The sequence below is a fragment of the Idiotropiscis lumnitzeri genome, chromosome 4, assembly GCF_059441095.1.
Source record: "Idiotropiscis lumnitzeri isolate Australia: NSW breed Sydney's pygmy pipehorse chromosome 4, RoL_Ilum_1.0, whole genome shotgun sequence".
Taxonomy (NCBI): Eukaryota; Metazoa; Chordata; class Actinopteri; order Syngnathiformes; family Syngnathidae; genus Idiotropiscis; species Idiotropiscis lumnitzeri.
In genome coordinates this window covers 16960792-16982255 of record NC_142394.1, presented here as the reverse complement: position 1 = coordinate 16982255, position 21464 = coordinate 16960792, and the positions used below count along the sequence as shown (strand labels likewise).

The following is a 21464-nucleotide window of genomic DNA, read 5'->3' as shown; positions in this document are numbered from 1 at the left end:
GTGTTCACAGGAGATGGGGAAATACAATCACACCTGTCCTGCTGTGACTGCCACCACATGGGAAGTTGTAAGACTGATCGACGTAAACTCGATAAACTCCGAATTCTGTTTACTAAACCGAGCTGACAAAATATCGGTCACGATATTACATCGATGAGCCAAGGGGAAAATGGCTTATATGACAACACCAGCTGTCGAAAATTCGAACTGTTTCGCAATTAAAACATTATACGGGTTACAGTCCCTCGCAAAGTTAGCCGTGGGACGACGGGGCTTCGATAACGTGAAAAGCACGGTAATCGCAATGCAACCGCTGATCAAATGTCACAGTTCGTCGGTTGGTTCACGGGCACCTTCTATTTGCGGTGGCTGGAAAGCCAAATGAAGAGCAAACTTGTGATGTGTGTTTGGAGACGACAGCATCGAACGAGGCCGTCGTTGCTTCCACCCAACTAGGCCGCGATTAAAGCCTGAGCTGCATAAATAAAACATTTGCGCCGGTGTGCGCGAACTATTGTCAGCACATTACCAAGATTAGCCGCATATAACGCTTCCTAAACAACTCGTGTGGAAATATGTGCGTATTGCTAAAATGTGGAGTTTATTTTACGTAATTATAGCGGCCTGGGAGGAGGTGGCTAGCACCTGCGAGCTAACATTAGCTAGCCAGTTCGCGCAGGAGGAGGAATGTAGCTTTGCGTTCTGCCAAGGCTTAGCTAACTAGTTTAGCTTAGCTTAGTTTAGCTTAGCTACCTCTGAAACCTCGTCTTCGTCGCTGCCGGATCCCGGACCCGATGAGAGGACGGCCGCGGCCGCTAGTTTGAAATCCAGTCTTTCTGCGGAGGGCCCGCCGGGTTCCCCGTACAAGCGTACTTTCTTCCCACCTACGCCAATCCCAATGCCCCCTAGCCCGACTCCTCCTGGTGTCGCTCCTACCCCCATCCCTGCCACTGGGGAGCGAGGAGTCACCGAGTCAATCTCGTCCTCGAAGCCGTCCGTCAGCATTGCCGTCCCGGCTACTGCATCCTGCATACTTATTTTCACGATACTTGGGTTAACGAGCTAGTTGTCGACTTAACCGGCCGTCCAGGCTCTTTCTTTGTGGCTATTTGCGTTGTTTTACTTCAGGGAATCCAGAAACTCTCCCGAAGCTATGGTTGAGGAGGTTCTCTTTCCCCCAGCCATTAACTTTCTAACAACCTAACCCGATACGCAGTGTTTCTGAGAAAGGCCGCCCATGGTGAGAATTCTCGCAATCCCATTGGTCCGTTCTGAATAATATCGGCTTTTGATTCGCTATAATCAACGCTTGTCAAACAAGAGCCCATAACGTCATGTTAGGTTTACCAATATCACGAGGCTGAATAACGAACGTCAAGAAATGACATGGAAGGCCAACTTAACTGGTAGCTAGCTTTACCACTTCACGTAAACTCTCTTCGGGACGTCACATACATGCTAAAGACAACACTGAGGCCACAATTGGACCTCTCTGAATTGTATTTATTCTGCTCTGCTGACTGTGAATGTCACTATAAATAAACATTAGAAATGACCAGACGTGCAACTTTCATGTTTTTGGTGGGCACACATTCAAATTTAAATATACATTATTGGAGTAGTGAATTGCACTCGAAGAAACAAAAAGGAAACTGTAAAGTCACTGGGCAATGTACAAGCAACTTTTTAAGTTTTCAATATACACCAGCATATTGTAAATTAATACTTTTGAGTAAATTGTGTTTATCCAAAAACATTTTAAACACCCCAATTTCGTCGAAATAATTATTTGATGTAAAACTTGAACTTTAATTATAAATTTTGTTGTGAATTTGATCTGCCGAAACACAATGGAAAACGTACAGTGTTTAATGTAGTAATAGACATTACAGGCTGATTAACAGGGCTGATATTCATCATTTGGAAGCATACTTGCATATGCCTTTTTTTGTTAATCCAGCAGCCCATAAGCGATCAATTTAAAACTCTTGTTATTTTGGCTCTGAATTGGCAGAGCGCATCTCGCTGTCATTGTCCCTCTCAAATATGTGCCTGTAAGTTTAAAATTTAGATTAATGCTTAGGGTACATTATCAGTGTGTTGCTACCAAAATGTAAACATTTACTTGCTAACTCAATTCCTGCATAGCTGTGTTTTTTCTTTTTTTAATTCTATCCATGTCCATTCTCCCATATGCCCAATAAGATGCAACTTTTTACAAGCACACGTGTATGTTTATAATGTTTATATGAATACTTACAGATCCTTGCTATCCATATTTACATATTCATTCGGGTGGTAATGCCTTTCTGCATCATAGTATCTTATGCATATACTTTACACATTTATCTCCTTTCACTGACTGAAAAAAATTGAACATTTTTGCTATTCAGTGCATTACTTATGTCTAGTTTTCCTATTGTATGCAGTATAGGCAACATGGCACTTTCATTTACTCGTGTGTATTATACAGAGTGCTATGGTCACCTGATACCTACTTTTTTTTTACTTGTATGTCCCTATAAATTATAATACGAATGGATTATTGTATTTTATTATATTTTATCCTTAACCATTGAATATATTTTCTCATTTTGAATAAGTAAGAAAAAAAAAAAATTTTCAGTGTCACATTTAATTAAATACTTTGTGATGCATCTCTCAACTGTATTGGCTAGCTCTACTTAAGTGTCATGCTGAACAGTTAAAAGTTAAACAGTGTATTATTTTGCACTTATTATTATTTTTGAACAATGACTAAAACTCATTGTTTCTTTTGCACTTTTGTTCATTTATTACAAGTGAATCCTAAATCAGTGAGTTTTTTGTGTTTTACTATGAACTTAAATTTATGAAATACACCATAGAAATAAAGTTGTCCTGTATAGTGTTGTATTGCCTATTCCAATTATTGCCTTTCATCTGAAATAAATGAAAGGTCTTTCTTTAAAATGATCTGTCATGGGTTTAATAGAAATTTTCTCTATCAAAAGTACCAGTGGCTCTTTTACCTGTTATCAGAATCATTGATTACTCAATAGTTAAATGTTTTACTGGTATTGGTCGGGAGAAATGTAGTAATATCGAACACCCCTACTTAAAAGCATTTAATTGAAGTCAAATGTTGGAGTTTCTATTATTAAAATGTTTGCTGCCATTTTTTCCTCTCTACCACAAACGAATATTGGCTACACTAGTGGTACTGGTACCACACTTTGAAAAGCATTGTTCTAGTTTATCCTCTTTAAGGTCATGGTTGTACTGGGACCGAACCCATCTGATTTAGGGCGAGATGTGGGTTAAACCCATGACTTGCTAAAGTCATTCGCATAGCATTTATAGACACAATAACAAAGTGGCCGTCATAAACCATTTTGATCCCTGCACAACTCATAGATCTGTGCAAAGACACGTGGAAATGAAAACAATAAGACCATTTCACCCCGTTATTGCGAATAACTGACAGTTTGGCTTAAATCACCATTGAAGCCTCCATTTCTGACATGTATGTACATTCAATATTGTAATACCCTCAAATATAGTTAAAGGATGACAAAGTCACTGAGGCTCTCAGTCACTTTATTCCCCTGAGCGGTAACAGGATGCACATTCATTCAAGAGCTGCTATCGGCCACGACTCACGCCCACACTTGAGCCGCAGTTCAACTTATATGTCCATTACATGTGAGATGATCATTTGTGCCTTTATTTGTCATCATCAATGACATCACAGTCATACTCGCACCAAAGCATGAAAGGGCAACAGCTATTTACAATAAGCACCGCAAAGCATGCTGGGAAGTGTGTGTCCCGACCATCACTACAAATTACAGCAACGAAACACCAATATCTGACGTGAGATAATATATTTTGTAAATCTGTGTCACTAAAGAGTACTGAACTAAAATGTAAACATTGAAAATGGCTACCATTTGTAACCTGTGTTTCTAATGTTAATGTCTTAAAACTTACCCTCGATGAAATGTTCAGAACAAACAGGATTGTTGGAGCCAAATATTGCACAGTAACTTGTGCTTTTTTTGGTTTTGACATTTAAAAAAAAATTCAAACTTGCGAGCCAGCGTGTGGACACGCGGTGGAATATATTCCATCATTTGACAGTTGAGCGGGCATGGTTTAATCAAATTCAGCTGAAAGTAGTGTTTGTGGAAGGAATGGCTTGATTTTCTCACAATTTTGATGCCTCTTTCTGTATATTTTTTTATTTTTTAATCTTTCAAATTTGACAGGGTTGTAAACAAGTCAGTTCTCTGTACTTTCTCACTTTACTTCGGTTTTTGGAAAGGCACATATATCAAGATGAGTGTGTAATGCTTGATCCACAAAATGAGTATGTTTATTGACACTAATAAAAACATGTGGATACAAAAAATTAGTTTTCGCACCTTTTCTCAGTTGCTCTGGTATATTTCTCAGATCAGAATTGAATTTCTCAAAACTGCTTGTCCAATGTTCACATTATTGAGTCACTTGAGCATAAGAGCAGGAAACGATCAACCAGTTTTCTGAAATAGCTCAAAGTAAGTGAAGATAATTTTTGTGATGTGGATGAGATTTTGTGGCCCAAAGGAAGTAGGAAAACTCCACCGTGATTCCTACAGTGCTGCAAGCACAATTTTCTCCAAAGAGATTGTACCATGTTGACACTTTTTTTCCCTTTGTGCAATAGAGTTGCAGTCTTTCCCGTTTCTATTATATATCACAGTGAGATGGTTAGTAAACAAATAAATTACAGTGCAAATGCTGCCATCGGGCGGAATCCTTGTACCTCGAAAATCATCATTTTTCAGGAGACCTAAAACATTTCTTCAACCGATACAGACAGACAGACAGACAGATAGATAGATAGATAGACAGACAGACTTCATGGAACTAAACTGTTTGCATTATAACCTCAATAAAAACAACACAAAGCAAAACAGGAATGCCAAATTTCAAAACTTATAAACATACATGATATCTATAAAATATTTTTTTAAATACACAAATTAAATCAACTCCTCAATGACTGAACTGAGAAATTACAATGATGGGTAGATTTTCTTTCTTTCTTTCCCTCTCTCTGATGATGGCAGATTTTACCCCGTTTTTTTTTTTTGTTTGTTCTTTTTGTTTTTTTTAATGAGGGTAGGTTTCACCACAGCCCGCCATCCTGGGTTTGGGGTTGCGTCATTCCTTTTGGGCGTGGACCCACGTCGAGGCGCCTTCTGAGGTTGCCAGGTTAAAAATAAAGCCACTTTTAAGATTTCGTCCGATTTAGATATTGTTTTGTGTTTTATAGCAATTAAAATCACAAAAACAAAACTTAATGTATTATTAAGGAATTGAAATTAGTTTAATAGCAATTCCAGCAGTGTTGGGGCGATCGACTCAGTGTCAAGCGAATGCATGAGTTCGTACTTCTTGAAGGGGGGTGAGTTCATACGCCTGGCAACCCTGCCTTCGGTTACTTTCGGCTTCATCGCGCAGGCCTTCGCCTTCCCTATCCGCTGCGTGTTCACTGTGATTTAAAAAAGGTAACAGCTGCTCTCGCTGTTTCGTTATACTTTATCCAGGGCAATGTTTCAACTGCCATGACATGATTACAGCTAGCAGTACGTTCTTCAAACGCATTTACTTTTTTGTTAGCAAATGCTTGCCTGGAAGCTAACGATTTAGGCTAATGTGGTGGAGGCTGCAAAGGCCGCTTTTGTTCTTCTACCAGGCTACGGTAGCACGCGCGTGCATTCAGTGAAAACCGGTCAATCGCCATTAACTATTCATGTGGTATCTTCCAGTCCAATTGTTGTAATTTATCATACTTAATATTATTAGACTATGCTTCTTGCAATGAATGCACTGAAGTCTTCCATTTTGTGAAATGAAGAAATTCTTTCGGTGAACAGAGAGTTGTGGCCGTGTACGTACTTCTCTTTTGTATGTGCGCTGTGCTTAAAAAAAAAAAAACAGAAGTCGATTGTTACGATCCCGTGCTAAATAATATTCGTAGTCAAAGACTTCAAAATATTGCAAATTACCTCCGTGTAAGATTGGAATTAAACGTAAGACCTGGTTTGTCCCTTTGTGACGTTGCATATCTTTCCATTCAAGATAACAATATTCACTGTGAATTTTCATATCTGAAACTGATTAAAACTGTATTTTAAAGGCTTGTGACCAGATATGGCCGATGAAGGATACGTTGTACGAATCAGGGGTCTCCCTTGGTCCTGTTCGGTGGACGAAGTGCAAAGATTTTTCTCAGGTTGGCCTCACTGTTTTTCAAATGAATAAAAATGTCAAATGGAGAGTTGCAATGAATGTTATGTTTCAAATTGTAGATTGCAAAATTCTTGGCAATGGTGGAGGCATCCACTTCACCTCCACAAGAGAGGGCCGTCCCAGTGGAGAAGCGTTTGTTGAGCTGGAAGCTGAAGAAGACCTCAAGCAAGCCTTGAAGAAAGATAGAGAAACAATGGGGCACAGATATGTGGAGGGTGAGCAACACTACAGAGAACTTGGGGAGAAGAATATTTTTTTAGATGGCTGCTGTCCGGTATTAAAAAGTGTCCTGAATACCCATAAATAGCAGCAAGATGACAACAAAATAAGTCAAACTAAAATTGAAAGTATATGAGTATTTATATTGTTAAAAAAATGAACATATATTGTGTCGCAGTCCGATTGTGTTTGCGTGATTGTCTTTTGTTGTATCAACAGTGTTTAAATCAAACAATGTGGAGATGGATTGGGTCATGAAGCACACTGGTCCAAACTGTCCAGAGACAGCAGGAGATGGGCTTGTGCGATTACGAGGCCTTCCCTTTGGCTGCAGCAAAGAGGAGATCGTCCAGTTTTTCTCAGGTAAGAAGTTTTCTTCATCTGTGACTATTAATTAATGTAATTATTTTCCTTATTTAATTGTATTATTTTTCAATAATAATTTGACCTTCCCTCCAATCTTCCTTTGTTTCCGTTCTCTCGTAGACACCGAGCCATTCATGTTTTACAATAGCAAGCCCCTCTGACACTGAGGAATAATTCTATTAATCTCATTCATTATTCCAATAATGAGACACATATCTTAAAATCAAATAAAACAATAACGGTGATTAATGACCCCCACAAAAAGCTACGAATATTTAATATCTTTTCTCTGTGCAAGGATAGGAATGTCCTATGCAAATGAGATGTGCCGGTAATTTATTTATTTTTCTCTTGTCACCCTTACATTGCCCTCTATTTTATTAACTGTCACTATCACCTAACAACTCTCTATTTTTTTCTGTTTTAAAGCTGTAGCAATGAAAAAATCAAATTACTAAATTGAACTATTTTGATCATTGTGATCGAGTTGTTTGAGTCGTTTTCTTTGTTTTTCAGATTATATCAATAGATTAAATATTTTTGTTTGTTCGGTCTGTCCCGCTCTATGTGCTCTGACTATAAATTGCCATCACAAACCAGTCAAGCTGTACAAGCAAGTCATCCACGTTGTGTTGAATCCGTAATAACACACCTACCTACAATATGACAGCAAGACTGTGTCGTTATCTGTATAAAAAGTGAGTCAAGTCAATCGGACCTTTTTATTAATCAAAGCGTACCGGCACATCACCAATGTGATAATCCAGTGGTCATCGATGTTTTGGCCAGCTACCTCGATACTGATAATTCACGAGGGCTTTCAATTTTATACACACTTCTGAAATAGCTCAAATCATTTTTGTTATATTTCTTTTTTTTTTACGCTGTTGCCAATTGTGTTGTTTGGCACAATAAAATATCCGATAATTGATTACGCAGACGATTAATAGGATATTATGTTGGTGACCCTTGTGATAATCACTTCCTTCCTTAGCCCCCAGTTATCATATTGTTTAAAAATCAAGTCAATGGCCATGGAGAAAAATAACTTTCCTCCCTTTTGCAATTGATTTCATTTCGTTCTAATTAAAAATTCATTGACATTACGTGGAAGTCGTGTCAAAAATTTTCTTTGCAGTATGTTCCATGTATGTGGTATTCCGATTAAAATTGTGTTTGCGGACTAAGAATTACGCAGAACAATCTCGCCGTTTTCATCAATGTCACGGGACGGCGATTTTGACATTCTACCCACTCCGCTGTTGACTAAATTGACGTCAATTAAATTTCTGTTGACAGCAGGTGGCAGTACAGGACAAAATGGCCGCCTCTTGAGATGGATAAGAACGGGCGGGTCTTTCCACTTAGTTCTTACTCCGCAAACGCAATTCTTATTAGAATAGCGTGTTTAGACTAGTGGAGGCACATGGAACAAATTGCAAAGAAAAATGTTGACACAATTTCTCCTTTTAACACTCCTACATTCAGCTCATCACCCGCATTCTGTTGCATTTAGATTTAAAAACCAAAAAATTGAATGAACGTGACAATGTAGAAGTAGCTCGTAATGGGTCAAGAGTCATTTGAATTCATGTCGCCCACCACACCGTCTCCTCATCAACACACCGTTACTAGTCTAATGTGCCCTTCTCCATCCCTCTTCCCATTCTGCTATCATTTCGTACTCTTGTGTAATTTGTCCCAAATTGCCGGCGACCGGTTAACAACTCAACTGGTATGTGTGATGATGTTTAGAGTGTTCCATAAGTTTTCTCTCTCTCTCTCTCTTAGAGACATTTCCTTGTGTGATTGGGCATGTGATTTAATGTTCCCCGCTGGGGTTATCTGTCCTTGGGTTGAAGGGTTGGAAATCGTGCCAAATGGGATAACATTGCCGGTGGACATCCAGGGGAGGAGTACGGGGGAGGCCTTCGTGCAGTTTGCTTCACAGGATATAGCTGAAAAGGCTCTAAAGAAACACAAGGAAAGAATAGGGCACAGGTGGGGATGGTTGGTTGGTTGGCTGGAAACATTGCTTTTCTTATGGTGTGCACCCTCAACACGTTGACTTTTGTCATTTGTACCACAAACAACGCTAACCTTCATGACAGAATGCAACACATTGTTCCATGGAAACGTTTGTAAAATGAAATTGAGCACATTGACAAATTATGGCTACAAATGGTTTGTAAGCAGCAGTGGTTGTTTGCATTGGTAAGGATAATCCCTGGAGGCCAATTTTGCAAGGACGCGGAGCCCACCTGCACAGGTAATAAAAGGACAATGGCTGCCACGGCAACAATACAGGGCATCTGATTTTTGAGTTCTAATCTAAGTAAATCCAGGTAACCATAAGAAAAGTCCATGGCCCTTTTCAATTTGGCAAGCTTCTTTTTTTTTTGGCAGTTAAACTCCCATTTCAATTAACATGGCCTAAGCAAAATATTGCATTTCTGTGACGGGCTGCACCAAGACAGTTTCTGCATAAGCAAACCCCACCCCTAACCTTTCCTCGTTCCCTCATTGTGACCTTTCTATGCACGTTAGGTACATTGAGATCTTCAAGAGTAGCCGCGCTGAGGTGCGAACTCATTACGAGCCCCAACGGAAGCCCATGAGCATGCAGAGACCCGGCCCGTATGACCGTCCCTCTGGCGGGCGCGGCTACAACATGATGAACCGGGGGGGCTCCTACGACCGAATGCGCCGCGGAGGCTACGGAGGAGGTGTGTCGAGTGGACGAAGAAGTGAAATCCGATTTGGTGATCAATTGTTGCAGCATTCTTTCCATTCATGCCAACATGGCACACAAATGATAATGCCATTAGGGGGGGAAAAAAATGATCCTAAAACGAGTCCATTTCGCTGATATATATTTAGGCGTTTCGGACGGCCGGTACAGCGATGGTGGTGGTGGTGGTGGTGGCGGTGGCTCGTCCTTCCAGAGCACAACGGGCCACTGTGTCCATATGAGGGGGCTTCCTTACAGAGCCACTGAGTCAGACATCTACATTGTAAGGCCGAGTTGACTTAGCAAAGGATAACTTCGAATATACTGTGTATAAAGCGCGTCTTCTTTGCTTGCGGCAGTTCTTCTCCCCATTGAATCCAGTGCGGGTTCATATTGAGGTCGGCCCCGATGGGAGGGTGACCGGGGAAGCTGATGTTGAGTTTGCGACACACGAGGATGCGGTGGCCGCTATGTCCAAAGACAAAGCAAACATGCGTGAGTTTGGCAGAACTTGATGCTGGCGACCTCAAATGTTCGCCAAGCATGGAAATAATCCTTAATGGCCGTCTTTCTGTGCCCCTCAGAACACCGCTATGTGGAGCTGTTCTTAAACTCAACAGCAGGCGGCAGTAATGGCTCCTACAGCAGCCAGATGATGGGGGGTGAGTATGACTCACAGGCAGCCCTGGAGTGGGACTCGTTTTCAGCCCTGGAGTTTAATGGCTCAGACCAGCCCACTTTAGTTTGCAAGTATGCACGCGCAAAAGTGTAGTGGGCACGCGCTCATACTTGTTACCCCTCTGACTGAGAAGTCATTGTTTCTCATACCATCCACAGCCCGGGTTTCATGAAAAAAAAAATGCGCGCATAGTCCTGAGCCTTGCTCAACAGCCACATCATACAAGCAGGATCAAGTCGCCGGAAAAAGCATTTAGCTGATCTTAATTTACTCAGTATTAGCATTTTATTTGCCATTGCTGAGCTCTCATTGTGCACTGATTTGCATTTGCGAGCTAACAGCCAATCAGTCCGATCACTTGTTGCTAGCTGGGTTTACATGGAGACTTTTGTCATTCTGGTTGAAATCATTCGGATTGAAGCTGTCTGGTCACCTGTTTACATGTGATTTGATCTTTTTCAATCTGCCGTTTACCTGCTCCATGCTGTTAAACAGATCAGCTGTGAGACATGCGTAGATGGATGTTATAACTTCACGTGATTTATCAAGATGGAGTTCATTCATATATTGAGCTGCTTTTTGCTTAAGTTTGTTCCTGCTTCTATTTTGAATGTGTTAAGCCAGGTTTTGGATGTGTGTTGATTTAATTTTATGAATTATGATCAAATCATCTTTCTCATGACAATTTCAAAGTTGCATTCAAATTAATTGTAAATGTTATCTTCAAAACTGTTAATATAAATAGAATAGGGCAGCGTATCTACGGATATAAGGCTACTGATTCAATAGTCCACTGGTGGCTCACCGGGAATTTCCGCAGTGCTCCAGGCGGGCCATTCTGAGCCTGCTCATAGTAGTCAAACCTGTTGAATGTAATTTTTGATCTATGTTCTTCCTCCTAGGGAGCCAGTCGTCTTACAGTAGCAGCCAGCTGAGCTCAGGCTATTCTGGTGGATACAGCAGCCAAGGGAGCATGGGCGGCTACAGTGATTACAGTGAGTGTCATAGCGTTTGCTCTGAACGCCAAACAAATCTTTTTGCCTGGATCACCTTTGAACTGTGGGGTCCTATATTGTGTATTATCTCTCTCTTGTTAGGTAACCAGGGCGGAATGGGAAGCAGTTACTATGGTGGCGGTGGAGGAGGCAGTAGCAGAAGCTCCATGAATGGACTTGGTGGGGGATGGGGAATGTAGTTTATTATTATTATTTTTTTTTTACCATTGTTGTACCGTTTAGTTATTTTGTGAGGATTTGTTTTAACTTGGCATTTTGCTGCAATGACTGAAAATGTCTCACCCATAAGGAAACACAAAGGTCAAGGTGGGTTGGTGAGCATATTGATGGGTGGGGTTTGTAATTTTTTTAGAGTGCATGGTCCTGAGCCAGGAAAAAGCTTGGCCACTAGCACAGTTGTCACCCGCTCCTCCGTCATAAGGACGCTCCATTTTCAACACAAGGATTTTTGTCGTTTATTCTCCCAACACCCAATGCAACTCTTGTTTTGCTGGTGTTGTACCACATTTTGTATGTCAGAGTGCATGAACAAATCTAACGTTTTCGACCTTGTTTCACCTTTTACAACAGCGCTTTAATTTAGTGGTACATTGTACTTCAAAATTCCACATTGACGTTTGCAGCATGTTTAAGGTGTGACCAGTTCCAAGCCACTTTTTCATGACGGGAACCATCTGGAGCAAGTCAATCTGACCTGTCTTCTGCCTGAAATGCCATTTTGTATTTTCTGTGAGCAAAGTGAATAAACACATTGGACTGTCATGGAAACATTGCAAATTTTATTCATTCTTTAAATAGTTAAAAATCCCCCAGCTTCTAGAAAACATTTTTTCAGAATTTACACAATCCACCATGTGCGTTAATACATTCTAAAATAGATTATCACTCTATACACAATTAGCAAAAATGCAACATGACTGGTGTAAATGTAGCTTACTGCAGTGTTAGTGCATTACAATGTGAATAAAATGAGACAATTCTGGAAACAAAAAAAACGCAGCATACCTACATAAAAAAAATAGAAAAGCTGACCGTGAAAGAATTTATTCAGTCCTGCCCACCTTGACAGCCTTTCCGCCCCTCACCCCCAGCAAAATAAATGATCATCAACAGCACTGAAAACATGTAATGCATGAATGTTCCTGAATTTCAGGCAGCAAGTTCAGAAGTAACACCAAATTGACATTCATAAACAAACGTGACTATAAGTGTAGTCTGTGCAGCGTGAGATCCAAATAGTGGCAGGTCAAGAGTTGTGTCAGGAAGATTTGGATGAACCCCTCTGCAGCAACAAGGCGTGACACATGTCGCACACCCGCACAGGACGAGGATACGAAGGTAAGGCCAGCTCGTTACTGGAGCAAGTGCTGCAGTAAATATCCCCACAGTTCCTGCAATGGTGCTAAAAAACAAAAGCGGGCGTGAGACAGCCGCACTGGAAGGCATGGCTTCAATCTGAACGCAGAATGCAGACTTGCCTTTCTTCGGGAGATGGAGAACTCTTTTTGGCATTGCTTGCATTGCGTGGCCTCGTCATCTTTTAACCAGGCATGGCCCTGCAAGGAACAATCAGCATTTAACAGGTTCAAATATAATGAAGTATATTGTATAGTTCCCATTTTACCTTCAGGGCTTTGTTAACCTCCTTAAAGTCCTCCATCTTGAGTTTAGACCTGAAGGAAATGGAATGGAATAACATGACATATCGTGTCACTGGCGACATAAACCAAATTGTTCAACTTGAAAGTGCACCGACTGGCTGAGATGCAGCCCCATCTCCTGCAAAGCCTGCTCCTGCTGCTCACACATCTGCTGCAGTTGCTGCTTCTCCTCCTTCAGATCCTGCAGCTCCTATTAAGAAATGAATTGAAAAAAATGACACATTAAAAAGGCCTTTCATTGACCAGAAATGAACCACCACCGCAATTTTGTTTTAAATAGCCTTGCCGATTGTTGTGTGAAATGCCTTTCCGTTTGTGTTCTTTATCAGTATTTTCTCTAGGTACAGAGTGCAATCATGGTCTTTATTTTATTTATTTTTTTAGCTGGGAGGGGGGGTGTAAAGACAGAATCGCTTTAAAGGGACAAAGACGGATGTGGTCAGAGGCCACAGGACTTTTATGAATAAGGACGAAAAGTGTAATGACGGCAGGATGTTCAGGTCGAGGGCGGAGGACAAACCGGCAAAATGGGGTAAAGTGCGCCTCTATGACCGATGAATACACACTGTGAATGTCGTATTGGTATTGCTTGTCAGGAGGTGATCGCTTCATGCCCAGCAACGTAATTTTTCTTGTGAAAGCGCAATGGACGCAACATGGCGTTTTTGATTGGCTGTTACATTTGCAACATTGCAGCGCCATTAATTCTGCACAACTTGAGGCCGACGAGCGACAAAATCATCGATGAAAACTATTTGTAGAGCCCCATGCACGACAGTTTACTTGCATTCAACCGACCTACAATGTCTCTCGAACAATATTAATTTCCACCTGTCATCCTGACCAATCATTTGTCTTGCTTTCTGTCAAATGTAATCCCTGCGCACCATCAATTAAATCAAATACACTGATAGCTCAAACTCAGAAATTACTGACGGCATGCAGGCCTTGCAGCTGTTGCAATTGCGTGCGAAGCTCAGCACTGTTGTCCTGCTCCCTCTGGAGGGCTTTTTGAAGGCCTTGTCGCTGTTCCCTCTCAACCAGAAGCTCCTTCTCCAAACCGAGTCTGAACTCACAGAAGACAATGTACTCTAAATCCAAATTACGTCTCGTTAGAAATAAATGAAAATAAAAAAATTTCAATATTGTATATTCACACAAGGCCAGAGAACAAGAAGACAGATGAAAGTTTTACAGTCTAATGGATTATGTGTAAGGTGTACCTTAGCGCGTCCAGGTCACTCAGTTGTTTTTCAAGCGCGTTGACTTTTTCCTGCAGCTCAACTCTCAAGTCTTTATCTGATTGGTCGCTCTTCTTACGATCCTTTTCTGAATTCTGAAGCCTAAAAAGCACATGAATTCAATTATAATCGGTCGTCATTCTCAACATGATCAATGAACAAAAATGTACCTCCGCTCGAGTTCTGTCATTGCTTTCGCCATGTTGTCCATCTTCATCTCCAGCTGTTCAGCCTCTGCCTGTTTTTTGGCTGCCTCTCGTTCAAAGTCCTGCAGAGCCCCAGAACTGGTCAAAAATGCGTCTGGTATCTCAGTTTAAGTGTATTTAATACCACATACCTGAGCTTTGTGGAACATTTGAAGGTTCAGAGCTTTGACTTGGTCCAGCTGGAGTCTCAAGGCGGCCAGTGAGTCCTGTTTCTCATGCGAGTCCTTCTCCAGAAGCTTCATGGCCATCTCCATCTCCTGCTTCAGGCCCAACTGCAGCTCCAACTCTCGCTCCAACTCCTAAACATTGCCAACAGGTGAGATTTCAGATGCTGCAATACAACAGAATCACCCTTCGGGCAAAACGGTGATGTCGTAAACATACATTTTTCTCCCCCAAAAAATAAAATCATATGTGAAAAAAGATGCGCTTTACTTTCCCTTATGTTTACATGGAAGATTTGTTTTTATTCATAATAAGACCAGATAATGTTTCTTGCAAAGCGTGTATCTGTATAGCGTTTGTAAAAAAAAAAAAATATATATATATATATAATAACATTTTATATTAGAGTCCAACAATGAATTGGCCGGTCGAAGTAATCAGCAATATTTTATTTTAAAATCAGCAAAAATTTATTTTTCTTTAAATACCACAATTCAAAATAAAACAATAACAATGATATTAAAATATCGCACCCCATAAAAAACTCGGTTTAAAAAAATAACACAAACGGCCAATTTTCCACTCAGTAAAGTTAAACAAATACTAAAGGTATACTGTAATAGAACAGTCAAATGTTCTAAGTGTTAAGACCAAAAAAAGTTAAAAAAGAACACATTGAGCTTGCATATTTTCCCGCATGAAATTATTTTTTGACTCCTTTCCTTAGATCATACAAATGTCATTTCTTTAAACATGTTAAATATCGCAATAAATCGATATCAATATAGGCAACGTTGATATTGCATATTGTGTTTTTCCTATATCATGTAGATTCAGAGAGAGATTCAGAAAATCACAAAATTCAGAGCTACTGACTATCAATACCTGACCTGGTGAATGCGTTTTTCTTCTTTGTACTGCTTCCAGACGACATTATACATCTCATCCAGGCCTTGCCGGGTTTGTCTGTACGTCTCCAGCTCCACCTGGCTGTCCTGAAGTGCTGCCTAGAAAAGGAAAAAAAAAAAAAAACAAGAAGCTGGTTTATTCTGTCCCATTTGCAGCCGTGTGCAACTGAAGCATTAGCATTCTGACCTCTTCCTTTTTCTGACTGGCCAGCAAGATCAGCTCATTGTCCTGTCTCAGCTGTTCCTGTTCTTCTCGCAGAGCGTTGATTCTGTCTGTTGCAGCCGCGAGCTAAACGAGAAATAGACGATCGGAAATGTTCGCCTGGATTGTCAATGTCAAGTGTAATTTATTTATATAACCCTTAACCACAGAAAAGGGGCATCACAAGCCTACAGCTGACAAGTAGTAATGACAACATCATCAATCGTAAACTTAAAACATTAGAAATCAGTATCATAAACCAAGGACTTCAGACCTCTTCGACAAGTTTGCTGTTGGTTTTCTCCAGAGAGTCCATCTTCGCCTGAAGGTCTGTGACGGTGCCGCTGAGGTGACGATTCAACTCCTCAATGTAATGCTTCTGATCCAAGATAGCGGTCATCTTGGCGTTACTGAAAAGACACGAATGTGACAGAAACAGTTACAAGAAGTCAAGGATCCTCCAACTTCGACAAAGAGATCATTCCAAGAAGGAATTTTGTGACAAAAATTGCAAGCTATCCATGAACAAAGTCAAAACATTAAGAGAAAAAAAAAAATTAACATTATCCTCGACATGTCAGAATATGGCAAGAAACATAAAAACATAAATAAATAAATAGATGATAAAAATTAGGCCAAGACAAATAAAACTCAACATAAAACTCAGGACAACAATCATAAATATTTTCAGACTTCACAAGAATAAATTAAGTTTCCTTTTTTAAATTTTTTTTATGGTAACTAAAACTGATAACGATAAATTTGTATTGTGAGAAAAACCTCAACAGTGTAAATTTTTTAGGAAAATAAAATTGTATCGTGAGGAAAGAGGTTTTTACAGGAATAACATCAAAATATTACATGGAAAAAAAAATTATATTCATGAGTAAAGTTAGGACACAATGTTTTAAGAATCGATAAAATATTCCACTCTCAGGTCATGCAGTTTACTCACTCTTTCGGGGCCTCACTGCTGGTCGAGTCTTTTAGATAGAGGGAGAAGTCAATGACTCCCACCTAGATAACAGAAAAATACCACTGCGTGTCCTGCTTTCGTTCACAACCGAGGGTGAGGTCGGCTCGCTCACCTGAGAATCCAGGTCTTCGCCTTTAATACAGAGATTTGCATCGAGTACATTGAGGCCTACGAGCAGCCCCCCCATCACCGCCCCTTCCTCCTCCATCATCAGGGCTCCGGGGTCATAAAACTCACTACATGAACACGGACGGTATTAATAATAACAACATTGGAATTTAGCGACATGTTAGAGCAAACCCACAAAAGTATTAAAATGACCAACCTCAGGAGATCTTTGCAGTCGAGCAAGGATTTCATATAGTCAGCCATCGTCTTTTGCATGAGTGCTAAATGCAACCAGGCCCTCCCTCTTCCCAAGCCAGTCCTAAAATACATACATTGATCATGATTCAGTTAGTGTTTCGGCATGGAACACGTCAGAAAACAGGCAAAAATGTTGACCATTGTTTTCAAAATAAAAGCAGTTTATAAACATCCTATTTTAAATAGCGGGAAGCACAGGCTGAAATCAGAGGATTTGGATCAGTTTACGTTAAGGTCTCTAAACAGTTCATCCATTATTCAAATAGTAGTTGATTACTTTTATAATCGATTACCTCTACACAGGGCACATAAAAACAACCAACCCTGCACTTTCATTCCCACCTGTGGAAAATGAAGAGTAGGGTTGGGCAAACCTTTTTAAAAAAACTTTTTTAGAATAATTAAAAAAAATATTTTTTTTTTTTTGCAGAGCATCATGTGATGCTGCATTTACTCCATCTGATGGGGTGGAAATGTGCGCAACTGCAGCTAATCAGAGTTCAGCTTTTCCTTCTAACTTTGGTTTGCAAGTTGGCGTAAACAGAATCCGCCAATACATGAAAGAAGAAGCAGTAAACAGAAAGTAATAGCAAAAAAGGAAACAACGGCCAGCTAAATGCGCTGCTGATGTGCAGCCATGACTTGGCGTAATCATCCAATAATGAAGCGAGTTTGACAAGTTCCTTCCCATCGCTTGTGTGGGGGCATCAACAGAGCGACATGGAGGAAGCCGTTGTGCAAGGTATGTCATTGCTGTTCAATAAAAGTTGTATAAATTTAAAAAAAGGTTGTGTGATAGTAAAATGTTGAATTACTGTCTAATTATCTCTGTCGTCAGTACTATTACTTTAAAAAACGACATTTTTTATAGCCCCCCCTCTTTCCCCCCACTCCTAACTAACAAGCAAAATCATACTTGATGCCGGGCAGATCTCTGGCACTTGTAGCTATGTCAGCAGATTCAGGACACAACCGCTCAGTCAGCTCCAAGGGTCCCCAAATGGATTTGTTCTGACCAATAAAGGACTTCTTGGCTGAAATTAAAAAAAAAAAAAATAGACCTTGTGACTTTGAACTGATTTGACACAGTCACACCAAAAAATGCCTTGGCAGTTAATGTTTCCCTAGAAAGTTACCTTTCAGCCCATGTTTGAGGCAGTGCTCCAGTACTAAGAAGAATTGCTGCAAGGGCGGGTACTCGGAGTCCAGCGTCCTGCCCAAACTCAGTGAGGACTGGATTAAAACCTTGATGCTGAGCTTCAACATGCTGAGAAGATTGGATCTTTCTATTGCCATCGGGTCTTTGGGAGGCAGAACTGATTTTTCACAGAAAGCACACACATTTTAAACACACCAATTAGACTTCTGTGGAAAGCCACACTAAGTGTCACTTTTTATTGGAAGCTGTTGGAACATTTATTTGATAGCTTGATATCCAGCCTAAGGGTTATGGGCTGCTACATTATCCTTACTCGTAAAACAATTCTGTCATAGAACTGTGTCTTAGTTACAGGTAAACTAAACATTTCTGCACAATAATGGGACAAATTTGGCATGAAAAAACAACTTATTGTAGCAATATAGCGCATTGTAAAATCTGTTTCCTAAGCGTTTATAGGTCAAACTTAAAAACAAAAAATGAAAATATCTGATAAATCTGATGTGCTAAAAAAAGTAGACAATTTAGAAATCTGCGTCGAGAATATTTAGGGACACATAAAACCACATCGGATTGAAATTTCATGTTTGAGCCGTGTAATCGAATTCTGATGTGCTTTGCTCATAATTGTGATTGCGATTCACAATGTGAGATTATTTTTTTTCAAGGACCTCTTCCTATGTTTTTTTTTTAGCAAACACAAGCAATAAAGTAATCTGTATTGCAATAAACAACATATATATTGTACGTCAGTATTTTGGTCTTGTCATGAAAAAAATACAATATATATTATACGGTATGAATACAAATACAATCTAACCGCCGACCAAAATAAAGCCGTTTTCTCTTTTTGGTTTTCCGAATTGCAGCCTTTTGCAATTTGAAAATTGCAATCTACCACAGTGCTCTGTCACTTGTGAGGACAAACTGTGCACTATAATGTCACTAGTGGAGATGTCAATTAGAGTACAATTACAAGTTTGCCTCACAAGTAACAGAAACAAAGGTTGTCCCTACTACTGTACAAGAATGTTGTTTAGTAGTGAGGGTTAAAAAATAAAACGTAATTTGTAAAACCAGGACAAAGAGCGTACTAGTACATAGACCTCGAGGATATCGAACAAATTCTCCAACGGTTTTCCGTGGAAAATACACCACCAGTCAGACGTCAGAGAAAGAAATACAAGTCAAAGGACGCCCGCATGACGACCAAGTCATTAAATTGAGATTTTCTCTCTGGAAGTCATGTGCCTTGACATCTGACAGCTCCGTAAAAGTACAAGAGGAAGTGTCTATTTACGCCGAGGCTATCCGTATTCTATCCCACCTACCTGGAAGCTTCTTTCCCGTGCGGGTTAAATCAGTTTCGGTCTTTTGTTCCGCCGCGGGGTTCTCAGAAGAGTTCCTCCGGGCAGAAGCGTAGCTCACCCCGCTACTGAGCGTCTCGGTGGCCTTGCGAGCCAGCGACAGAAGAGGAGCCGACCAGCTGTTCTCCGACGGGGTCCTCTCAGTCCGACCGAGGGCGTCGTTGTCGCAAATGTTGTCGTCAGTGTCCGTGTCTGAAAGTTTGGCAAGCTCTTGCTCTTGTTTAGCTTCGCCATCCTCTACAGTTGTGTTTACTTCCCCCAAGTCGTCGGCCATGTTTGCCCCCCCCTCCCTTCTTACAGTATAATCACGTGACACGTCACCGCGCAACCCCCTTGGCGGTCCTTAAAATTATCACAAACTTTCACTACCGCCGCCTGTTGATTGGAGTATAAACTACATCTTCAGAGGTAGCAAATTTATATTTTCACATTTATCACGAAATGATGAATAAATTATGATGATTTGAAACCCTAACCTCAAACCTTAACTCAGGCAAGAAACGATAAATTCTCAAATTTCCCCATTGTGGGACTAATAAAGGACATCTTTTAAATTGTGGATTGAAACCTAAACCTTAGTTTGAATCACTGTTTTGAAACACTACTTTGAAACTCTAATCCTGTCTGGAAATATTATTTTGAAACCCAAACCTTCCATGAAACCCCAACACTTGCCTTGATGCTGTAGTTTGAAGCTCTAATCTATGCCTGATACTAGTATAACTAGGAGTTAATTTCATATAATATGTTTTTTTTTTTTTTTTTTTTAGCCCACCTTGTATTTAATCAAGATTTGTTTTCCGCTGTTGGAAAAACGTTTAGTAGGTCACAATGTGTATTATGCAGAAATTTGAGATGCCTTGGAGGAGGTTTGTGCTTGTGGTTGTTTATGTTTCAGGTGTGTGTATCTTAAGACATAGCGGTGGACTTATTTTGTAGCGTTGGCAGTACCAACAGACAGACATGTCTATTTTGACCTGAGCCCTCCCTGTGATATTCTTGTCACACGCTTTAAAATAATACTAAGAATAGAGACAGAGAAAGAGAGAGAGAGACAGTCCCTCGATTAAAATGTAAACATCCATGCCATTTTGTCTAATACGAAATCTTAAAAATACACAGTTTGTGCAAATATATTTTTTAATTCACTTGGAAAGGTTTGTAAATAAAATATTGCAGCAATTTCGCTTTTTTAATTGTAAGTTTTAGTATTTATTATAGTGTTTTATGTTAGATTTTATCTAGTATCTAGTACAGGACTATTTTTCAGATGCGTTTTTTTTAAATATATCCCAACAAAGTTGAGCTGAGAGATAAATCGGTCGATAAACATTACAAAGCAGGGTGAAAAAAGAAAAACAATTTTCACATTTGGATAGATTAATTGGTTCAATCTCTTTTGGCAGCATTAACATCAGACAAATGTTTCATGCGTATTTGCAGATCAGAAAGACTTTTGGACCATTACTGTTCACAAAACTTCTAATTTAACAATAATTTTGAAATGTCTGTGAAACACTCTCTTCAGTTGTTCCATATATCGTCGTGGTTTATTTTCTTCCTTTTGAAGCCTTTCATAATTTACTTCAGTTACGTGGGTCGTTGTCCGGTGTTGAGCTTCAAATGGTCCCAAGTTCTCCAGCAAAATACAGTACCATGATAAACAAATGAAATATTTTTTCTATCAATTAAGATAAATTGGTCAGGCCCCGGGGAAGCAAAGTAGTTCCAAATCACTATTCCACCTTGGAGCTTTCTGCGTTCTTGTCACCAACGCTACAGGATTTTTCTTCACCATCAACATCTCCAATCTCGTCTAATTTTTTGGAAACTCGATTGGTTGACACTTTAGTCTGATTAGCTTCTAGAGAAACCTTTAGCCTAAGGGTTTGTAGTACTATTAACCACCAGAGGGTTGTG

The 21464-nt window shown here is 40.0% G+C and overlaps 3 protein-coding genes across 10 annotated transcripts in view; 1 reads left to right on the top strand and 2 right to left on the bottom strand.

Moving 5' to 3' along the window:
- The window catches only part of ankhd1 (ankyrin repeat and KH domain containing 1), a 29258-nt gene extending 28050 nt beyond the window's left edge, over positions 1-1208 (bottom strand). For all 5 annotated transcript variants that reach the window (XM_088293561.1, XM_088293560.1, XM_088293564.1 and 2 more), the window contains exon 1: positions 754-1208. In XM_088293561.1, the coding sequence (XP_088149687.1) occupies positions 754-1032 (279 nt within the window). In that variant the 5' untranslated portion in view covers positions 1033-1208. The remainder of the gene's footprint in view (positions 1-753) is intronic.
- A 4166-nt stretch (positions 1209-5374) lies between these two features.
- hnrnph1 (heterogeneous nuclear ribonucleoprotein H1) lies at positions 5375-12055 on the top strand. 4 transcript variants are annotated; one of them, XM_088293276.1, is made up of 11 exons: positions 5375-5537; positions 6170-6265; positions 6342-6497; positions 6721-6864; positions 8730-8868; positions 9415-9593; positions 9748-9881; positions 9958-10093; positions 10183-10260; positions 11180-11272; positions 11375-12055. In XM_088293276.1, exons 2-11 carry the CDS (start codon positions 6184-6186, stop codon positions 11470-11472), a joined length of 1239 nt encoding a protein of 412 aa, XP_088149402.1. In that variant the 5' UTR covers positions 5375-5537; positions 6170-6183; the 3' UTR covers positions 11473-12055. The 4 variants fall into 4 exon arrangements, with proteins under 4 accessions (XP_088149402.1, XP_088149400.1, XP_088149403.1 ...); XM_088293274.1 differs by having other exon boundaries at positions 9415-9629; XM_088293277.1 differs by having other exon boundaries at positions 9415-9629; positions 11371-12055.
- On the bottom strand, positions 12051-19843 carry rufy1 (RUN and FYVE domain containing 1). The gene is made up of 17 exons (XM_088293273.1): positions 19509-19843; positions 18155-18334; positions 17935-18052; positions 16978-17079; positions 16765-16888; positions 16632-16693; positions 15951-16086; positions 15662-15763; positions 15457-15573; positions 14533-14700; positions 14366-14463; positions 14178-14297; positions 13891-14020; positions 13050-13144; positions 12918-12966; positions 12772-12849; positions 12051-12695 (listed from the first exon to the last, which is right to left on the bottom strand). Exons 1-17 carry the CDS (start codon positions 19816-19818, stop codon positions 12552-12554), a joined length of 2133 nt encoding a protein of 710 aa, XP_088149399.1. The 5' UTR covers positions 19819-19843; the 3' UTR covers positions 12051-12551.
- Positions 19844-21464: the final 1621 nt, after the last annotated feature.

What these genes read in the sequence shown, in the direction of transcription:
- rufy1 (XM_088293273.1), bottom strand. Translation starts at nt 19,818, where the DNA reads ATGGCCGACGACTTGGGGGAAGTAAACACAACTGTAGAGGATGGCGAA. An exon ending in ACAGCAAACTTGTCGAAGAG is followed by an intron (nt 15,764 to 15,950) that starts GTCTGAAGTCCT and finishes TTTCTCGTTTAG; the next exon opens with CTCGCGGCTGCAACAGACAG. An exon ending in AGCTGCAAGGCCTGCATGCC is followed by an intron (nt 13,145 to 13,890) that starts GTCAGTAATTTC and finishes ATTTCTTAATAG; the next exon opens with GAGCTGCAGGATCTGAAGGA.
- hnrnph1 (XM_088293274.1), top strand. Translation starts at nt 6,184, where the DNA reads ATGGCCGATGAAGGATACGTTGTACGAATCAGGGGTCTCCCTTGGTCC. An exon ending in AAGAAGTGAAATCCGATTTG is followed by an intron (nt 9,630 to 9,747) that starts GTGATCAATTGT and finishes ATATATATTTAG; the next exon opens with GCGTTTCGGACGGCCGGTAC. An exon ending in CAAAGACAAAGCAAACATGC is followed by an intron (nt 10,094 to 10,182) that starts GTGAGTTTGGCA and finishes TGTGCCCCTCAG; the next exon opens with AACACCGCTATGTGGAGCTG.